Below are 19433 nucleotides of genomic sequence, written 5' to 3'. Positions count from 1 at the left end.
TAAATTAGAATCCCCCCTCCATCTCTTTTTCTGTCCTCTTGCAATTTATCTCACAGAATTCCCATGGCTTTCAAAATAAGGAAAAATTTCCTCCTATGCCCGTGAGGCTTTAGTTGGTCTGATCGTCCCAAGGCCTTCAGCTTCCTCCCCCACCAGGCTGCTTGCCGCTCTTTCCCACCCCGCGCCACCCTTGATTCGGTGCCCACACGCCTTCTCCCTGCCCCCACAGGGCTCTTACAAAGGCTGTTCCCTCTGCCTGACATGTCCCCCCACCTTGCGTCTCCCAGTGAACCCTAACTCATTTTTGTATCTCACTCGGAGTGTTCCCTTCTCCGCCAAGCCTTCTCCACCGTCCCTGACTCGGCCAGTCCCTCCCCCAGAGCCTCCTACAGCCACCACCCCCCACCCTTTGTCCTCCACAGCACAGGTCAAGGTCGTGGCTTTCCATTGGTTTGTGAGATGATATGGTTAAGGATCATCAGCTCCCTGAGGGTCGGGGTTATGTCTGCCCTTGCTCGCCATCGTCTCTCCACTGTCTAGCTGGGTGCTTGGCACATAGTAGGTGTTAGATGAAACATGTGCTGACCGCTGCCAGGGAGGGATGGCCAGTAGGCACCAATACGATTAGGAGGGAGTCTGGAGGCCTGGACAGAGGAGCCCGGATCTCCTCGGGGAGAGAATGCTGATGGGGGTGGGGGAGCTGGTGCCACCTGGAAAAGAATGGAGTCACGGGAAACGAGGGCAGGGGCTTCCGCGGAACACCCAGTATCCTTCCGCCCACCCCACTATCCATAAAGCAGGAGCTGGGCCTGGACTGACGTGGCTGGAGAAGCTCCCAGGTCCTACCACTCCCACTCGGGGCCACTGGGGCTGAGCTCAGTGGAAACAAATGTCCTTTGACTTTTCCCAGCCCTGTCCTGGTGGGCCAGCAGCCCCTCCCTCCCAGCCTCTGCCCCCCACACCACCTCGTTCTTTCTCCCTTTGACTGATGGGGTGATAGGAAGGATGGAGACGTGGATAAGGTTAGGAGGAACATGGAGGGCAGGTGGGCTCCTTGGGGAACCTGGGCATGGGGTGGGGGTTACCTTGCACACAGACCCAGAGGGAGTCTCAGAGGAAACGTGGCCTGCAAGGCAGGGACAAGCCTGACTAAAGCGTGGACCTTTGAGCCGCCAGCCTCTCCGCTGGGGAGGTGTGTTCTCAGGGCCTCAGGTGAGCTGGGGAAAGCTGGACCGGAGGGATCTGGGCACAGAAGGGGGAGGAACGTGGCTCTCTTTTTTTCCTTCTTTTTCTTTCCCTCCATCTCCCCGGAGAGTTGGCCTTTCCTCTGTCCTCCTGGGACGCAGAGACCCAGGGCCCTTAGGAATTCTCAAATCCCGTCACTACCCTCAAGGAATGAGAATTAGGTTCCATTGCTGGGAAAGGAGGAAGGGAGGGCAGCGCGGAGGGAGGAAGAGAGAGAGAGGTTATTGGGAGGGGAAGGGTCACAGGCCCAAATTCCTGCGCTCCTGCAGCTCCAGTCCTTCTGAGAAACAAAGAAACAGAGAAAGTGATTTAGAGTCAGACACAAATAGAGCCCGAATTACAGAGATGGCAGGGAGATGGGAGAGACGTGGAAAGACGCTGAAAGAGAGAGAGAGGATCCGACAGAGACAGAGGGCTCTGCTTGCGCCTGCAGCGATTCTGATGTTATCTCTCTGCAGGTGCCTCTCCCCCCTCCGCAGTCCCCAGCTCTGCCCCTCCTCCCTCTCCAGCCCCACAGCCAGACACCCGTGTCTCTGCCTTCCGTCTCTCTTCTGCACCAGGCCTCGAAGTGGAGTTAACAGACTCTTGGGGCTTAAGGCAGAGCAGTGGGGAGAAGAAGGGAGGAGGCCCAGTGCCCAGAGGACAGAGAGAGTGGCACCACCCCGTTCACACTGCCGGTGACTGGGCTGCTGTGTTCCCGTTCCAGTCTCTTGTGACCGTCCCTGTACATGCATGTCTGTGCAGAGGCATGCACACACACACACACACACACACACACGATCTCCAGGGAGGCAGGCATAAGTCTCATCTAGAGCCAGCCCATCTGCGTGTCCACCCATAGGAGTCGGTTCTCCAGCACCACCTGGGGGAGGGGAGGCTGCCCTGTGGTTTCTGTGGAGTTATCTGCAAGCCTGTGTGTGCATCTTGATCTGTCCTTCTGTGCCTCCATCTCGATCTCCTGGTCCCCCAGTCCTTCTCTGTGGGAAGTCTTCTAAGGCGACAGTGGTGGACTGAAGTCTCAGTAACTTCTGAACTCATCTATCTGAAGGTTTTGTCAGGGGAGCATAAGGGCAGAAATCACTGCTCTGGCTCTGTCCAGATGCCAGCCAGCTCCTAGGTGAGGGTGCAGAGAAGGCAACAGGCAGTGAGCAGAGGCAAGGTTTCCCTTGGAGCCCAGGCCCTGGGCACTGGGGCTTGAGGAGGCATGTGCATCACAGACTACGGCCCACCCCTCCCCTGCCCCAGTGCTTAGGCAGGCACCCTGAGCCATGGATTCTGGAATGGGACTCTGGGGCAGGCAGACAGGACAAGGAGCTGAGGAGTCCAGGGATGGACAAATACTCTGCAAGATCTGACCAGAGAGAGCACTGCAGGAGGGGTGGGGCGATCTGTGTGTGTTTGTAGGAAAGGTGGGGGGTGGGGGCAGAAAGGCCGCCTGCGGGGGAGAAGTCTTCTTGGCAAACGCCCCAGTTTCCTGAGCTGATCCCTGCTCCCTGCCACTGCTCCCAATTCTGTTGTTTCAATAACATCATTTTTATCCACCCCACAGAGAGACTATGTCTCAGAAGGGGGAGGCGGGGGGCAGGGCTAGGGCACGAGGGGGTGGTAATAGAGAGAGACTGGGGTCTGGAGGCAGCTGGGACCAGATTTGGGGCGCTCCCTCCTCAGGCAGAGGCAGGGCGGTCCCAGAGCCCTGGTCCCCTGATGACAAAGACAAATACATTAAAATTCTTGCCTCTGAGAAGAATGCAGGATAAGGAGAGCATTTCATAATCTGCAATAACAGTAGCAGGGTGGGGGCGGGGGTTCAGAACCCAGGCGGTGGCTGGGGTGGGGGGGGGGCTGGTCATTGGCCACCTGCAGCCTCCAGTGACCCCTACAGGGCCCCCAACAGTCTGTTGGGCACCATCTGGCCCGAGTGTGTGCCTAACCTGGACACGTCTTTGGATGAGCACTGCCCGGAGCTGGGCTTGCCTTGCAGAAACAGCAACTGTGCATGAAATTAATAGGTGCAGGGACTGCGCATGGCATCTGGATGCTATGAAGGCGGCACTTGGGCCATGCCCTCCTCACTGACTCCCTCAGCCACCAGCCCCTCCCCCAGGGTCTCCTCCCCTTCTCTAGAGTGTTCTGGGCCCTCAGCAGAACTCTCTGTACCCAGGAATTAGACCAACAGCTCAGACACCAGGGCCCTGGGGCGGGGCTCCTGGCAAGCCCGGGGGCTTTCCTGTGTGCCTAGGCTGACATGTCTCCATTTCCCTTCTCCCTTCCTCATCCTGCCCTTCCTGGTCCAGAGCTGCCCCCTCCTGTGGGGTAGACTCCCCTCGTCTTTTGTCATAACCTCTTAATCCCCAGGCTCCTCATCCCCATCCACTCGTTTCCACATTCCGGGGTACTCAGAATCTCTCTGCTCACCAGGGGTGTTTTTCTTGGAAGTGGCTTCACTCCCCACATTCAGGCCAACTCCCCCCCCCGCCCCCCCCCCACACACTTGCACTCAAACCACCAAGAGCTTTCCTCTGGGAGCTTGAGGTGTCTGCCCCTCAGGCCTGAGGTCCTGGATCTGTCCTCCCTGCCCCAGTACATTCCTAAAGGTTGATGACTGCTCCAGATAGATGACGGTAGTTGGTTCGGCGACTGGCCCTCGCTGAGGAATGTCCCGCACCACCTGTCCCTCAGCACCCCTGGGGCATGTGGGGCCGGAGGGGAGGAGCGCGGGCTGCAGCCGTTGCCAGCCCCGAGGCCGTGATGAATGGAGCTGTCCCTCCTTCCCACGGAGCCTTTGATCTCCCCACGTGGGGAGGGGGCCAGGGGCATCAAAGACATTTTTGCGGCATTAGAGAATCGAATAAATGCCATCTCACCTGCAGCTGGCTCTCCTACCCCTTCTGGCCCCGCCAAGCTGGGGACGCAACGGGAGGCGAGAACACGCGGATGCGTGAGGCCCGGCTGCAGCGGGTCCTGATCCCTCAGTGTCTTGCAAGCCTGCAGCCTCCGCTCGATCGCTCGCTGACGCGTGCGAGCACTTGAGCGCAGGCCATCAGGAGATTCCTCTAGCTCTCTAATCTCCCCTCCGCACCCCCCTCCCCGGAACGCGGGCTCGAAGAGGCGGGGTGCCTGGGGAGCAAGAATGGAGGCCTAGGGCTTCCTCCCTTTCTCAAGGAGAGGCTGAGAGAGGGGCGCGAGACGCGGAGGCGGGGTCTGGTTAGAGGTGACCCCCTCCGGAGTCCGCCCGTCCGACCCTCGAGCTCGACAGACAGCCCTCCCCGGAGCACCCAGAGCCCCGGGCGGACTTCCTCTCCTGGCCCCCATTCCAGCATCACCCTCCGCACCGCCCTCCCCGCCCCCCCCCCCAACTCCCTCATTCTTGGGAAGTTTTCTCTCTTTACAGTCAACAAACCTGTCAAACGTCTCCCTTCCAGCCCGTCCCCCATTCCTCAGCTCCTCTTCTCCCCCCCCCCCCCCCGGCACCCTGCTCCACCCTACTTCCCCGCCCTCCTTGCCCCCGACTCCGCGCGGCGGCGGCGAGGGGCTCCCATTCCGCGAGAGGCGAGGTGAGGGGGCGAGGCGGGCGGGACCCGCCGCCACGAGCGCTCTCGGGCCCCGCCCCGGACCCTCGCTCCCCGCCCTCCGCGGCGCTCCGCGCCTGCCGCCCCGGGGCGCAAGGCTACCTCCCGAGAGTCCCGCCGCCCGACTGTCGCAACTGCCACCCCAACAGCCTCCCTGCCCCCCGCCCCCGCCCGGGCCCCGCTCCCCTCCCACCTCCGCCCCCGGCTCTGATTTCTTCTCCCGAGCGAGCTCGGCCGGAGACACAGGCGCTGGCTGCCCCGTCCGCTCTCCGCCTCCGCCGCGCCCTTCCAGCCCGGGATGGGCCCTCTTGCCGCCACCGGAGCCATTGCCTCCCGGCCGCCGCCGCCGGAGCCGCACTCGCCCTGAAGCCCCTGCGCGCACCGGCCGGCCCCGCAGCCTCGCCCCTTGCCCGCACCGGCGGGCCTCAGAGCGGTCACGATGCTGCCGCCCGTGTCCTCCCGCCTCGGGCTGCTGCTGCTGCTGCTCCTGTGTCCCGCGCACGTCGGCGGACTGTGGTGGTGAGTCCTGCATCGGGCTGTCCCGTCCCGGTGCGGCTCCGGACGCTCGAGGGTGGGGACCTCCTGCCGGACTGCCCGGAACCGCAGCCCCGCCGCCCCCCGGCTCCACCTGCGCGCTGGGGCGGTGCGGGGGAGGTGCGTACCGCTCTCCTGCCGGCCTCCACCCAGGGCACTTCGTGAACCGCCACTTGGGCGGCTCTAGCCTACCCCCGCACGTTCGATTGTACTTCCTCCTCCCGTGTCCCACACCCCGCCTCCCTCCCAGGTTATGCGCTCAATCCAGGTCACCAAGGAACTGGTGGGTGGATGGGAAAGAGCTACCAGAGAGCCCGAGGGAAGATCTGTAGTCAGCGATCCGAAGAAGAGAGTGACGAGGAGGGCTCTGGATTTAAGGGACCCGGTGGCCCGGGTTTGGGGAAAAGAGAGGAGCAAAGTAGGAAGCCATAGGCAGGTAGGGTCACACGGCCGCCTCTTCCCCGCCCCACTTTGCTCACCGATCCATCCACTTCCCTCTGGGCTCCCTCAGTGTGGTCGGCGGTGGCAGGAGGAAGGGGGAAACTGAGTCAGGACCTTGGCTTTCTCTATTTCCTCGTCCCCGGACAAAGAGGAGGAGGAAAGGGACTCAGGCGCCTGGACCTTGCAGATACGGGGTCAAGGATAAAGTGAATTTGCAGCTCAGAATGTACTGGGAACCGGGGAGGGTCTGGTGAAAAGGACTGAGGCTTGGCCAGCCAAGGGATGAGGACATCTTTCCGGAACTGGCCGGAGCTAGACAGACACCCTAGGCAGCCAAGGTTGTAGGAACTCTGAGCCTTGCGGACTTGGGTAGGGGCTGGGAAGGTGGGTGCCCAGTCGGGACCGCTCAGACATCTGGACCCCCTAGACTTTTTTTTCCTTCCCAGTGTCCAGAGCAGCGGAGACCGTCCCGGAATAGCTTTGGTGTTTAAAGAGGAGGGACTTGGACAAGATCACTGACGCATCAGCCAATCCTAAGAAGGCATGGCCTTGCTCATTTGCATATAGCCATGTCATTGGCTGGATTTTCTACACTCCCCTCCCCTCATACGCACACACACTTCGGGGGATTTGGAAGGAGGGGTGGAGCGGGCAGATCAATCTCTTCTAGGGCATTTTCCAGCCTTTTTCATCTCTTGGCACACAGAAACTAATTACTAAAATTCTGTGGCACAGCAAAATATATATATTTGCCATTCTGACAAAAATAGTCATAAGTTTGATTCATTCACACTGGGTGGCTATGGTGTTGGCTGCTGTCACTGTTTTGACAATCTAAGGGAAGAGAGGTCAGTGCGCCTGACTAAATAGTCAGGTATTGCATGGTTTAAAGTTTCTTGTGGCACACAGGCACACAGGTTGACAATTGCATTTTAGGGAGATAGAGAGGAGGGTGTTCACGCAAGGAGCTACTGGCCGAGATCCCTCTTCTGTGACGCGTGAGAGCATCCCTCAGTGGTGTCAGTGAGGGGGCAAATCTAGGACGACCCAGGTCCTGCTAGGCAATATGCATCCTTCTATCCTGGTTTAGCATAATGCAGTAGCAGCTTTGAAATAGGCCTGAGATCTGACCTTCTCCAGTGAAGTTTGTAACTTTGGGCAAGGCACTCTTTTCCACTGCTCGCCCCACCTCCCTCAACGTCTCAGCTGTAAAATAGGGAAGCAATTTTTCTGTCTAGCAGGCTTGGCGGTGGCATTAGGTGGACGACTTACAAAATGATCTGACACTGATAGATACTCCTTAAATTTGAGTTCCCTCTTTCACACCCCAGGTTCTGTCCAGAGACCTCGTGGGTATGAAGGGGAATTCGTTTCCATTTAAATCCAGGATCCCACCCTGGCCGGTGTGGCTCAGTGGATTGAGCACTGGTCTGTGAACCAAGGGGTCCTGGGTTCGATTCCCAGTCAAGGCACATGTGTGGGTTGCAGGCCAGGTTTATGGTTAGGGGCATGCAAGAGTAAACCGGTTGATGTGGCTCTCACACATCCATGCTTCTCTCTGTCTCTGTCTCTGTCTCTGTCTCTGTCTCTGTCTCTCTCTCTCTCTCTCTCTCTCCCTTTCCCTCTCTCAATAAATAAATAAATAAATAAATAAATAAATAAATAAATAAGATCCAGGGTCCCAAGCAAAACTTTGTAAACATCTTGCTTCCCAAACACCTTTCCTAACTTTTCCCTTTCTCAAGGTATGGGGACAGGGCTTTCTCGCTGATAGTGTTGCCTTCCCTGCCTTCCCTCTCCATTCGTCCAAGTTGTTCTCGTGCTCTCAGTTACAATGACACTTCCTCCATGAAGCTGTCCCTCTGTCTTCCCTCCCTGGCCTCCTCTGTGCTCCTGAGGCACCGTGCATTGGGCAACTATGCCAGCCACTGCATTTTGACAACCATGTCCTCTGGTGGCTCTCTTCCCTGGTTCTGGAAGGCAGAGGCTTGGCCTTCGGGGCCCTGGAGGCTAAAGGTGCAGGGGGCAGTTTTATGGAGTGTTGCTGCATTGGTTGATTCACCTTTCTGGGATTTGTATCTGCGGGGGTTCCTTTGTTCAGGAGGGGCTGCTGGGTGAGAGCCAGACCAGAGGGAGGGAGACCTGGTCTCTTGGAGACTGACCCTGAAGCTGGGAAGCAAGGAGTGGGGGAGGAGGGGAGGAGGGCAGGTGTGGGAGAACACAGAAGCCTTCATGGCCACAGCTGCAGGGTGAGCAGGGTGAAGAGTGAGGGGCTGGGGTGATAAGGCATCCAGAGACTGCCTCACTCAGATGCTTCTCAGAGAGGACCTGCCTCTCCTGACTGCCTCGGCCCCCCCACTACCCTGTCTGTTTCTGATACTTCATTCCTCCGGTCTGAGCCCAGATTCCCTTTCTCAGGATCTTTGACCCTGCTTGCTTGTACTCCTGTCCCCACCACACCCCGTCATTGCCCTCCAAGATCAGGATCCGGCTGGTGGACCAGACCCAGCACCCCTGGGTGGCCTGAGGCTTCTACCTCTCTTTATCCTCCCCTCACCCCCACCCTACTCCGGCCCAGCTTCACTTTGACTAGAGCTTTTTTGGGCCAGGAACTTCCAGGCTGTTCCCTGATGTCTGAGACCTGCTTGCTGGCCCTCTTCTCCCTACTTCTTAGACAAACCTGGCTAGATCTGGGCCCCGTGGTGGACCAGAAAGCAGCTGGACCTGCAGTAGCCCCCTGCAGTCCACTCTGACATGCTGGCAGCAGCCAGGCTGGGAGCAGAGAGGTCCCCAGGAACTCTGAATGGCAGGACTGTTCTGCTGGAAAAGGAGGGTCATGGAGGGAAGTGGCCTGGGCCCTGGAATAGGCTCAGGGGCCTAGACTCCAGGTTCCAGAGATTTCCCTCTCACTTCTTTCCCTCTCTCCTTCTTCCCCTAATGCAATTTATGCCTTTTAAATTCTGCCTCCAGCCTCTCTGCCTATCTCTGTCACAGTGATTCACAGAGTAACGCTCTCTTTGTGAATTGCTGAACCCCTGATTCCAGGCCATTGGCCAAGCTGCCTTGGGACCATCTTGTCCAGCCAACACTCTGGCCCTGACAGAGCCCACCTTGAGAATGAGAGAGAGAGAGAGAGAGACAGAGAGAGAGACAGAGAGACATAGAGACAGAAGCTATAGCTTTCTTAGTCCCCAGCTCCCTTCTGTCTGCTCCCTGTGCCCCTCCAGAAAGTTCTTCTTAATGTCTGGCTCATCTTTTTATACTTTCAATTCATGGATGCAGTTTCACAGAATAGCCAAACCAATCTCTTGTTTTCTCTCTCCCTCTTTCCTCTTTCTGTTTTATATTTTCTAAGAAAGAAACTAACCTTCCCCCAGTTCCACTGGGAAAAACACCACCCAATCTCACTCCCTTTCTGCATCTCCTCTTGCTTTTCACTCCCCCCTTCCCTTGTAGAAACAGGAACCACAGGCCAGGACAGCCTCATGCCCGGTCCCACAGGCAGGCAGGGAAAAGACCAGACCCAGGTCTTCCTGAAACCCAGGTTTTCCAGCTGCGATCCCCACCCCAGGCTAAGCCTGGCCACACTTTCCCACCCCATCTTTATCTGGGGCCCCTCATCTTCTGTGAGCAGTCCTGTTGCTGGTCCCCGCCAAGCTCAGGGTGGGGTGGGGGTGGGGTGGTCATCCAGCCCCACCCTCCGGGCCTCCCGCCTTGGCAGCTTCCCTGGAGGAAGACAATGGGGCTGTGAGCAGAAAAGGGCAGGGGCAAAAGGAGGCTGGCTCAGTCTGGGCCAGAGCATGCCCTGAACCCACCAGAGTCCTGGCACTGTGACACTTCCTGGGGGGGGGGGTGCGGCCCCTCCTTTCCTGTTCTCATCAGAAGCCAGGAGTTGGTGGGGGGAGGTCAGTGAGAGGCTTGATCGCCAGGGCCCATCAGGGGGATTCGAATGTGTACTTTGAAGAAGAAATGCAGCTGCGGAGGGGATGAGGCGAGGGCGGGGCGGGCAGCCAGGCTGTGGTCAGGCTGGCAGCGGGGCACCCAGCCAGCCAGAGCAGGAGGCACTTGGAGAGCAGAGAAGCCTGCCCCTGGGGCCTGGGGAGAGCGCCCTCTAGCCTGAGCCCTCCTTCCTGCCTGGAGTGGAATTGGGGGAGACCTTGGGTGTCGGGGACTGCCGAAGGGGCAGCCAAGGGTACAGAAGGTTGCTAGCAGGGTCCTTCCAGCTTCCACCTGGCCTCTCTGGCTGTTTCCTCCAACTCGGAGCTCTCCCTTTATTCCAGAAATTAGACCAATAAAGGGCTTAGAGATCATCGGGTCCCATCTTTTCACTCACAGTAAGAAGTCCAGCCAAGCCCAGGGATAGGAGGTGGCCCAAGGCCACACAGAGTGTAGGTAGCTGAGGGGTGGAGCCAGGAGTCCACCTCCTGCTGGGGCTCTCCCCCTGGGTGCTATGGGGGGAGGCAGTCAGGAAAGGGGTACAAGGCCTTCTACAGGCCCTTTCTGTTCCCCCATGCTCACCCCAGCATGGGAGCGCCCCACCTCCACGTGGGAGAGCGGGAGGCACAGCTTGTCCTCAGGGGATCCGGTAGGATAGTAATGTGACCACTCCTCGGCCTCTCTCGCAGCCCTGAGCAATAGGAAGCCCTCTCGTATGGTGGAGTCCCTCAGGGAAGGGGAAGCCCCTGCCTCTCCCGAGAGGCCTGGAGAGCAGAGAAGTGTGAGGAGGTGGAAAGGGCAGTGTCCAGGACAGCGCAGAGGGAGCCACATGGAGGTGGGGCGTGGGAGGGGGGAACGGGTGGGTGGTGGGTAGGCAGGGGTTAATGGAGCTGGGGCATCACTGGCTTTGATGTGGCGGTTGGGGTGGGAGTAGGGACTGGGGGAGGGGGAGCAGTAATTAGGGAGTTAGACAGAGCAGGACAGGACAGGCGGGCGGGCACAGGCCCGGGCCCAGCCGCCTCGCAGCAGTCAGGCAACATTTTTCTGCCCCTTCTCCACCACCCACCTCCCCCACCCCCGTACCGCCCCCACCCACAGCCCCAGGGTTCAGGGCTCCCTCTGCTGGCTCCCCGAGCTGAGGGTCAGATGAGGGAGCCTGGGTGGGGGGATGGTCTATGTGGGAACATAGAGACCTTTCTGACTGTGAGACCTTTCTGAGGAGGCTGGGCATCAAAAGGGTCTGGGATCCCCTTGGCCTCAACCATCCACCCAGGAGTGCTTTCTGGGGAAGGGGGCTGGGGTCCTGGCATATGCGCTGGTCCATGGGCAGGGCTGGTGGGCGTGAGGACACACAGATCCAGGCTGAACAGCAAGAACAGAAAGTTGGGGAAGTGAGAGTTCTCAGGAATCCACAAACGCTGCCCGCACTCCTACCACCTGCCCTGCGGCCGTGCGGGCCCAGCGGTGAGTAAGGGTGTGCACAGGAAGGTCAAGGGCACTGCGGAAGCCCACTCTCTGGACAGGCTTCCTTACTGTGTCGCCTGGGAAGTAGGCAGGCGTGATTAGTTGCTTCCATTTCACAGTTGCGGAGACAGGCTCAGAAGGTTAAGTCTCGTCATCCTTCAGCAAACACTGAGGGCCAGCTTCACACGCTAGGGGTTTGCTCATATTGAAGAATGAGCAAATGGCAGCGCCCAGATCCAGACCCACGTCGGCTGGACCCCCAAAGCCCTGAGCGTGCTCCGATGGCTCACGTGGTGCTTCCTTGTGAGATCTTCATCTTTTTAAAAAGACTGTATTTAATTCATTTTTAGAAAGAAGGGAAGAGAAGGAGAAAGAGAGGGAGAGAAACACCAATGTGTGGTTGCCTCTCGTGTCCCCCTGATCCGCAACCCAGGCATGTGCCCTAACTGGGAATCGAACCGGTGACCCCCTGGTTCTAAAGCTGGCACTCAATCCACTGAGCCACCCCAACCAGGGCAGACCTTTGTCTTCAATGAGTTTCCCATCTAACTGGAGAGATAGACAAGAAAACATGACAAAGTAATTATGCCACTGGCACGATAACAAGTAAGCCCCCAATGGGTGACAGGTAGAACGGTGTGGAGGGGGAGACCAGTGAGGCCTGGGGCCCAGAGGAGGGGCCTCAGGGCAAGTGGCAGCTCAGATGAGCTTGGAGAGAAGCTGGGTAAGATTTTGATGAGCTAGGGGTGAGGAGGGGATGGCTCTGAGTCCGGGAATTTAGCGGTGTAATGCGGGGTGGCTGCAGAGTTAGCCACCACTACCAGTTAGCCACCACTGGAAGACGGGGTGCAAGGCCACCTGATGCCTTCTGATACCTCCTGTGGCCACTTTCCCTCCAGCCCTTTGGTTTGTAAAGTATTCACCTAAGTTTCTAGCAACGGCCAGCATCGGTCGCCTCCCTTCTCACACCGTTCATCTGTACAATGCAGGGCAGGTTGATGCAGCAGGACTACCCTATCTCTGGCTTTCTCCGAGGCCCTGCGAATCTGGGAAAGGAAAGGTAGATTAGGCCAGAAGCTGGGGCCTCCTGGGCAAGATCTGCAGAGGTTGCCAGTAGGAACTGGCCAGCCCCTGTTGTCACCAAGCTCCCTGGGAGGAAGATTTGGCGCAGGCCAAGCCAGTTAGAATGGCTAACCCTAGGCTTGTCCCTTCTTGTCTGCATACTGATTTCTCTTAGGGCTAGCCTCATTGTTGCTATGCCCAGGAATGTCTACTTGATTAGGATCTCAGACCTTCCATATTCTATACCACACACTTACTACTACCCCTGTGCTCCAGCCTCAGAACGTGCAGGTGTTCCCGAATGGGCACAGCTCCTACGAGCTGGTCCCTGGACAATGCTGACTCAGAGGCACCAGCAGCAGGGTTCATTCCTTAAGGAAGCAGAAGGGAAAAGAAGGGGGGTAAAGGAAGAAGGAAGATGGGGGAGTTATTTCTTGATGCGGAGTCAAGTGTTGAAGTTAGAGGGGGTGTTCAAGCTGTTCACGCTAGCTCCTCGTGTTTCTGCAGCCCGGAGCGGGAACTCACTTGCCCGGAGTAGCTCAGCGGACGGGGACCGGGGTGCGGAAGTGAGGCTCAGTGTTCTGCCCAGTGAACCCCGGCCACTCATTTTCTGGAGTTCCCTTTCCTGTGACTCGAGGATGGGAGTGAGGAGCAGAGGGCAGGGAGCGAACGGGTCCCTTGGGATTCTGGCCGCTACAACTGCCCATCCCTTCTCCTGACCAGCCTGTAAACAAGTCTAGTTCCCAGGCAGCCAGGAATCCTCCTGAGTCCTCTATCTCTAGCCCCTGGGAAGCAGATAAGGTCAAGAGATTTTTTGCCTTTCTTCCCTGCATACCCCCTCCCTCTCCTGCTTTCCTAGGACCGGAGGAGGGAGTGGAGAGAGATGGGGACTGAGTAACCTTGGGAAGATAAGGCCGGTAGACCTTGGGAAAGTAGGGAGTTAGCAGAGGGCAGGGCTGGGGAGGGGGACTGGGGAACTTAGTAGCATGGGGAGGGTTGAGTGTGCAGGGCCCCAGACTCCTAGGTGGAGTCCTGGACAAGTGGGTGGCGGGAGAGGACCTGGACAGCCTGGGGAGGTCTGCTTCCCTGCATCTGAATCCAGTGGGAGAAGTAAAATGTCCATGGAAACGAATTAGTAGTCTTGAAATGGCATGTGGACAGGAGACGAGCTCCAGGAAGGATCTCCTTCGATGGCTCATTTATTCACTCAGAAACAGGTATTCAATGGTGTTCATTGTAGCATTATAGCAATTATTCATCGTATGCAACATTTTCATAAAAATGGAGGGGAAACATGATTCGGCACCTACAAACCTGCCTAGGAGACAAGCGAACATGACGGTTCTAACTCTTAGATGCTCATAGTCTTACCTGCTGCCCCTGTGTGACCACACGGGGGGCTGTCTCCAGTGCTTTTTGTAACGAGGTGAGGGAAGTGGGTGGGAGGGTAGACAGCTAGAGATCGACTCTTGGAGGTCACTGGGCCACCGGGAGCCAGCCTGGTGGCCCTGCCCTTGGCCGACTGCCCGCTGCTCCATCCATCACTTCTCTAGGGTTGGGAGAGGGCTGGGGCTGGAGCTTCCCAGGCTACAGTTGGAATGCAGTGATGGGCAGGTCCTGAGCATGGAGGAGGGAAGGGCTGGACCAGGGATTTTCAACTTTTTTCACCTCATGGCACACATAAACTAATCACTAAAATTCTGCGGCACAGGATATGTTATGTATTATAAAAATATATACACATATTATATAAAAATGTATTTTGCCTATCTGACCAAACATAGGTACAAAATTTTGATTCATTCACACCGGGCTGCTATTGTTGTGTTGGCTGTTGCCATGTTTGACAATCCAAGGGAAAAGAGGTCAGGGCTCCTGAATGAATAGGCAGGTATCGCATGCTTTAGAAGTTCTTGTGACACACGGGTTGAACATCGCTGGTCTGGGCTGTAAGTCCCTCTGTTGAGGAAGGAACCTTGGCTCCAGACTGCTTGGATAGGGATGAAGACAGTGACCTACAGGGCGTGTGTGAGTGTGGTGTGTGTGGGGGGGACCTCAGAGGACGGGGCTTACACATCTTCCTGTGACCCCTGCTTCAAGCATCTCACTCCTCAATGTTAAGTTCTGTCTCAAGACCTGAATTCTTTTCGCTGCTATCGAAGCCCATTACATCTCATTGTTGTGGAGCCTCTGCCTGTGGAACATGCCTGGGTAGCCTCTGCCTGTGGAACAAATGGGGACAGTGGGGGTGGATGCACGCTAAAGCTAAATTGAAAAGAGGCCACGTTGACCTTCGACACCTAACTACCTTCATTTTCCTCCTCATTTTCTGCCTTCTGGAACCACTTCTCACTGCCTGCCCAGAGTCTTTTTCTGCTGAAGGGTTTTTGAATGGTCTCAGAGGACCCTCAGCTCCCGAGGGCTCAACCCACTCATTCCTACAAGACCCAGTGAAGCATTCAAATGAGAGCAATGTGACGAAAGCCCTTCCGCCCAGGGGTGGATGCCCCGTCCCGTGAACCTGCAGGGGCCGGGTATGTGATACCCAAACGGTAGCCCTCCTGTCAGAATGAAGGCTGGGCGCGGAGGGGTTTGTGAAAACGTGCGGAACTCCCCATGAGGCGCTTCCCCACCCAGTCAGCGTCCCCCTGCCCCAATTGGCTATGTCCCCGCAGGGCACAGGGCTTGGCTCGCTGCCATCCTGCTCTGGACAGGCCACAGCTCCTGCAGCAGCAGAAGGCGGCTCGCTGTCGCCTGCTTCACAGCGCTTCAGGGACTCAGGCTCCGGCTCCTCGCTCCTGCCCTCCAGTTCAGGGACACAGAGGCCGTCGTGGTGGGAGGGCCCGCCTCAGAGACCCAAGCTCGTCCTTCCCATTTTCCAGGAGAAGCTCGGGCGGCAGAGGGAGTGTGACTTTCCTCCGAGGCTTCGTCCCCCAGCCATCCGATGGCTCTCTGCGTCCCTTGGAACAGCCCATGTCTTTCCAGCATCAGAGCTTTTCAGCTGACATGCCCAGCGTGGGGTCCACTAAGACCAGTTCTTTTTTTTTTTTTTATCTCTTTCCAAAGATCCTTTTCTTTAGTATCTATACAGAGTTTCTTTTCTTTGACAGCCTTCTTGATCTTCCTTCTGTTAATTTCTTCCCTTTCTCCCTTTTGCGCGAGGCCTGTTGAATTTTAGTCTTGGCCTACCTGGTGCCAGTTGCCTTCACCTTGAGTCAAAATGGAATAAAAATTAAGATGTGCACAGAAGGATAAGACCGAAGCCTTGCTCTTAGTAATTTCAGTCTAGAATCTAGTTAAAAGGGAACACAGACATGGATGGAATGGTAAGAGAACCCGATAGGAGAATCTCAGTCTTAGTTGGCGGTGGGGTTGGGGGGACGTACCTGGACTCCTGGCTGTGGGCTGCGTGGGGCTGGTCTCTCTCTCTGTCACCCCAGCCCTTCGAGCTATATCCCTGACTTGCTGTGTTTCGCTTCCCAGGGCGGTGGGCAGCCCGTTGGTCATGGACCCCACCAGCATCTGCAGGAAGGCACGGAGGCTGGCAGGGCGGCAGGCTGAGTTGTGCCAGGAGGAGCCAGAAGTAGTGGCCGAGCTAGCGCGGGGAGCCCGGCTTGGGGTTCGAGAGTGCCAGTTCCAGTTCCGTTTCCGCCGCTGGAATTGCTCCAGCCACAGCAAGGCCTTTGGGCGCATCCTGCAGCAGGGTCAGTGTGAGGAGGGGACCTGGGGGCGCCAAGGAGAGGGTGGAGGTTTGGGGAGGCTGTCTGAGCCCCACCTCTCCCACGGATCTTTGGACACGCTGCCCTGACCCCGTCTCCCAGCCCCACCCAGCCCCACACCTCACTGCCCCACCCACCAAGTCCCCCAGGACTCAGCTTCGGTGCTGCAGGCTGACTGCCACTCGCTGTCCCCGCAGACATCCGGGAGACTGCCTTCGTCTTTGCCGTCACAGCTGCAGGAGCCAGCCACGCAGTCACGCAGGCCTGCTCCATGGGTGAGCTGCTGCAGTGTGGCTGCCAGGCGCCCCGCAGGCGGGCCCCGCCAAGACCCCCTGGCCTGCCAGGCACCCTCGGGCCCCCTGGCCTTGTGGGCTCCCCAGAGGGCAGCGCAGCCTGGGAGTGGGGAGGCTGCGGTGATGATGTGGACTTCGGGGATGAGAAGTCCAGGCTCTTTATGGACGCCCGGCACAAGCGGGGAGGTGGGGACATCCGAGCGCTGGTGCAGCTTCACAACAATGAGGCAGGCCGGCTGGTGAGTATGGGCGGGGATGGGTAAGCGTGTGTGTGTGCATGTGTGTGGAAATGTGTGTGTGTGTGTGTGTGTGTGTGTGTCAGTGGATGTGGGAGAGATGTGTGTGAGTGCAGGAGCGCATTTGTGGAAGTGCGCGAGGGAGGGAGGGTGTGCATGTGCAGGAGTATGTTCATCTGTGTGAGCCAGCGTGACAGTGGGGGGCCACCTGGGAAATGGTCTGGGGGGCTTGATGGACGTGTGGGAGGCCAGCTGGCCAGCCTAGAAGATGGTCACTTGGGGGGCCTGGGGCAGGGTAGGGAGAATTACCCAGGGAAGAGGACTTGGTTGGGGCTTTTAGGGAGCGCAGGTAGAAAGGGCATATCTCTGAGACAGGACAGGTAGGGAAAAGCTTGGGGAGGGTAGAGATGCGGCTGTCAGGGCAGGGACAGAGGGTGGAGACAAAGGCTGGGGATGAAAGGAAGGGCAGAAGCTGGCGCAAAGTTATGGGGCCTTGAGGTAGAGGAGCCAGGTGTGGGGGAGGCCTGGAAAGGGGCTAGGACAGGCCCATGGCGCAGTAGGCTTGAGAAGGACTGAGGGACAGGAGCAGGTCCTGGTGGAGGCAGGAGGGGGTCAGGCAGAGGCCAGGAAAGCTGGAACCAAATCTGCGCTCTTGCCGACTAGCTGCCCAGCAACCCCAGACCGGGCCCTGCCCTGAACCCTGGCAGCCTCTCCCTTCCTCTCTGCAACAAGAAGGCTCCAGGGGCTCCTGTTTAGGGACAAAAAAACCTGCCTGGGTTAGATGTTTCCAGCGGGAAGGAGGGAACCTGCACTCTGAGCTTTTAGGGATGATCTTCTTGCGTCATTTGACCCCATGAGTCTCAAGTGGGGCCATGACTCTTAGATGCAAAGAGCAAATAGAGGGCAGGACTCCTGGGTTCCCGTTCTCGGTTCTCGGTGGTACCTCCACAGTGGGCCCTATGGCTCAGTTCTGGGGTGCTCTAGGGCATCCCCACACACATCCTGTGTCCTCTAGGGTTTGGGCCTGAGGCATTGGGCGGGGGGTGGGGGGGTGGTAAGGGGGCCCAGGGAAGAATGTCCTGACAGGCCCACATACTTGTTGGAGAGGGTTGGGGAGGGGTGGTGGAGACAGACGCCCAGGGCGCGGGCTCTGCGTCTCTACTCAACCCTGCCTGGGGCGGTGAGCGTTGGCAGGAGGAAGAAGGTGCGACAGCTACTACTGCCCGCCCCCCCACCCGCCCCGGCCCCCGCCCCGGCCCCTCCCCGCCCCGGGAGAATCGCACCCCTGCTGCCCACTCGACTTTCCCCGGAATCTCTGTGCTGCATTCTGTCCCGCGCTGCCCACTTCTACTCCTCCATCCTTGTCGTTCTTCCCCTCCTCTTGGGGCTGTCGTTTCCTCGATCTCCTCCTTGCGCTCGCCGGTTTTTTGTTTTGTTTTGGTTGTGGGTTTTTTTTTTTTTATTTAGGTAGTGGGGAGAAGGCCTGATTTTTCATCTATTCAGTCCGCTCCCCATCTCTTACATTTTGTCTGTCCGTCCTCTGGGCCTTTTCGCGCCCCGAGCCCCACATCCGTCTCCATCTGCACCGCTCCTCTGCTCCTCGCAGGCCGTGCGGAGCCACACGCGCACCGAGTGCAAATGCCACGGACTGTCGGGCTCCTGCGCTCTGCGCACGTGCTGGCAGAAGCTGCCCCCGTTCCGCGAGGTGGGCGCGGAGCTGCTCGAGCGCTTCCACGGCGCCTCGCGTGTCATGGGCACCAACGATGGCAAGGCTCTGCTGCCCGCGGTCCGCAGTCTCAAGCCGCCTAGCGGAGCTGACCTACTCTACGTCGCCGACTCGCCCGACTTCTGCGCCCCCAACCGGCGCACAGGTTCTCCCGGTACGCGGGGCCGCGCCTGCAACAGTAGTGCCCTGGACCTCAGCGGCTGCGACCTGCTGTGCTGTGGTCGCGGGCACCGCCAGGAGAGCGTGCAGCTCGAGGAGAACTGCCTGTGCCGCTTCCACTGGTGCTGCGTAGTGCAGTGCCACCAATGCCTGGTGCGCAAGGAGCTCAGCCTCTGCCTCTGACCCCCGGCGCAGCTCTCCCAACTGCGTGCAGAGCCGCCTCTCGCTACCTTTGTGACACCTGGGCTCCAGCAGAGGGCGCTGCCTTGGCCCAGTTTACCCTTGCCAAAGTCCATCTCCCGGGCCCCTGGTAACTGAGGAGGTGAGTCTGGAGATACACGCGTGCCCAGGAAGGCCCAGGGCATTGGAGGGACCATCCCCCTCCCCTAGAGGCACTTTAGAGAGTTCTGGTGGCGATTACGAGCTCTAGGGAGTTCTCTCTCCTCCGCCCCCAGATGGAAACCAAAGAGCCCCTCTCTAGGCCTCTGGATGCGGGCCTCCTCAGAACTGCTGGCCATGGGTTCTGGGGGTATGTTTAGTATCAATAAAGATATTTAAACCAGGAGGACTGGGCCCACAGTTTGGGAGGGGGCTGGTCTCCTGCCGGTTTGCATGGCGCCAGGCTCTGGAAGGAGTGCTCCAAAGGGAGCAATTCAGAGCTCCTTACCCTGGGTCCCTATCCTCCCCGCCCCCCACCCCCCCATGAGACTGGGCTCTCCTGGCAACCACGGTGAAGACTGCCATGTCTCCCCTTGGCATTCTTCTTATTCACTCTCGTCACATGCCTAGGGCCTGGATCTGCACTCTGGGGAAGAAGTAGTCATCCCTCTTTAAGGGAGCAGACTCCGCAGAGGGTCTGGGGAGAGCAGGCCGGACGCCTCTGCTGGTACACTCAGGGCCCTTCAGCTCCCATCAGGGTTCTAGGGGGGTGCGACACCGTCCTCTGCCCCTCTGTTTGTGATCCCCGGGGGACTCATGGGCAGACTTCTAGGGCCACCCAAGTCCATAGGATTAAAGCACTTTAAGAACTGTAGGATGTGATGAAATAC

At 58.3% G+C, this 19433-nt stretch overlaps 1 protein-coding gene across 1 annotated transcript; it reads left to right on the top strand.

Annotated features, from left to right (window-relative positions):
- Positions 1-5020: 5020 nt before the first annotated feature.
- WNT6 (Wnt family member 6) lies at positions 5021-18938 on the top strand. The gene is made up of 4 exons (XM_045854752.1): positions 5021-5333; positions 15735-15955; positions 16168-16502; positions 18106-18938. Exons 1-4 carry the CDS (start codon positions 5254-5256, stop codon positions 18565-18567), a joined length of 1098 nt encoding a protein of 365 aa, XP_045710708.1. The 5' UTR covers positions 5021-5253; the 3' UTR covers positions 18568-18938.
- Positions 18939-19433: the final 495 nt, after the last annotated feature.

The sequence above is a fragment of the Phyllostomus hastatus genome, unplaced genomic scaffold (assembly GCF_019186645.2).
Source record: "Phyllostomus hastatus isolate PE091 unplaced genomic scaffold, TTU_PhHast_1.1 phas_contig_137, whole genome shotgun sequence".
Classification (NCBI taxonomy): domain Eukaryota; kingdom Metazoa; phylum Chordata; class Mammalia; order Chiroptera; family Phyllostomidae; genus Phyllostomus; species Phyllostomus hastatus.
The sequence above is the reverse complement of the archived record's forward strand: the minus strand, read 5'-3'. Positions and strand labels throughout refer to the sequence as shown.

What these genes read in the sequence shown, in the direction of transcription:
- WNT6 (XM_045854752.1), top strand. Translation starts at nt 5,254, where the DNA reads ATGCTGCCGCCCGTGTCCTCCCGCCTCGGGCTGCTGCTGCTGCTGCTC. An exon ending in CACGTCGGCGGACTGTGGTG is followed by an intron (nt 5,334 to 15,734) that starts GTGAGTCCTGCA and finishes TTCGCTTCCCAG; the next exon opens with GGCGGTGGGCAGCCCGTTGG. An exon ending in TGGGCGCATCCTGCAGCAGG is followed by an intron (nt 15,956 to 16,167) that starts GTCAGTGTGAGG and finishes CTGTCCCCGCAG; the next exon opens with ACATCCGGGAGACTGCCTTC.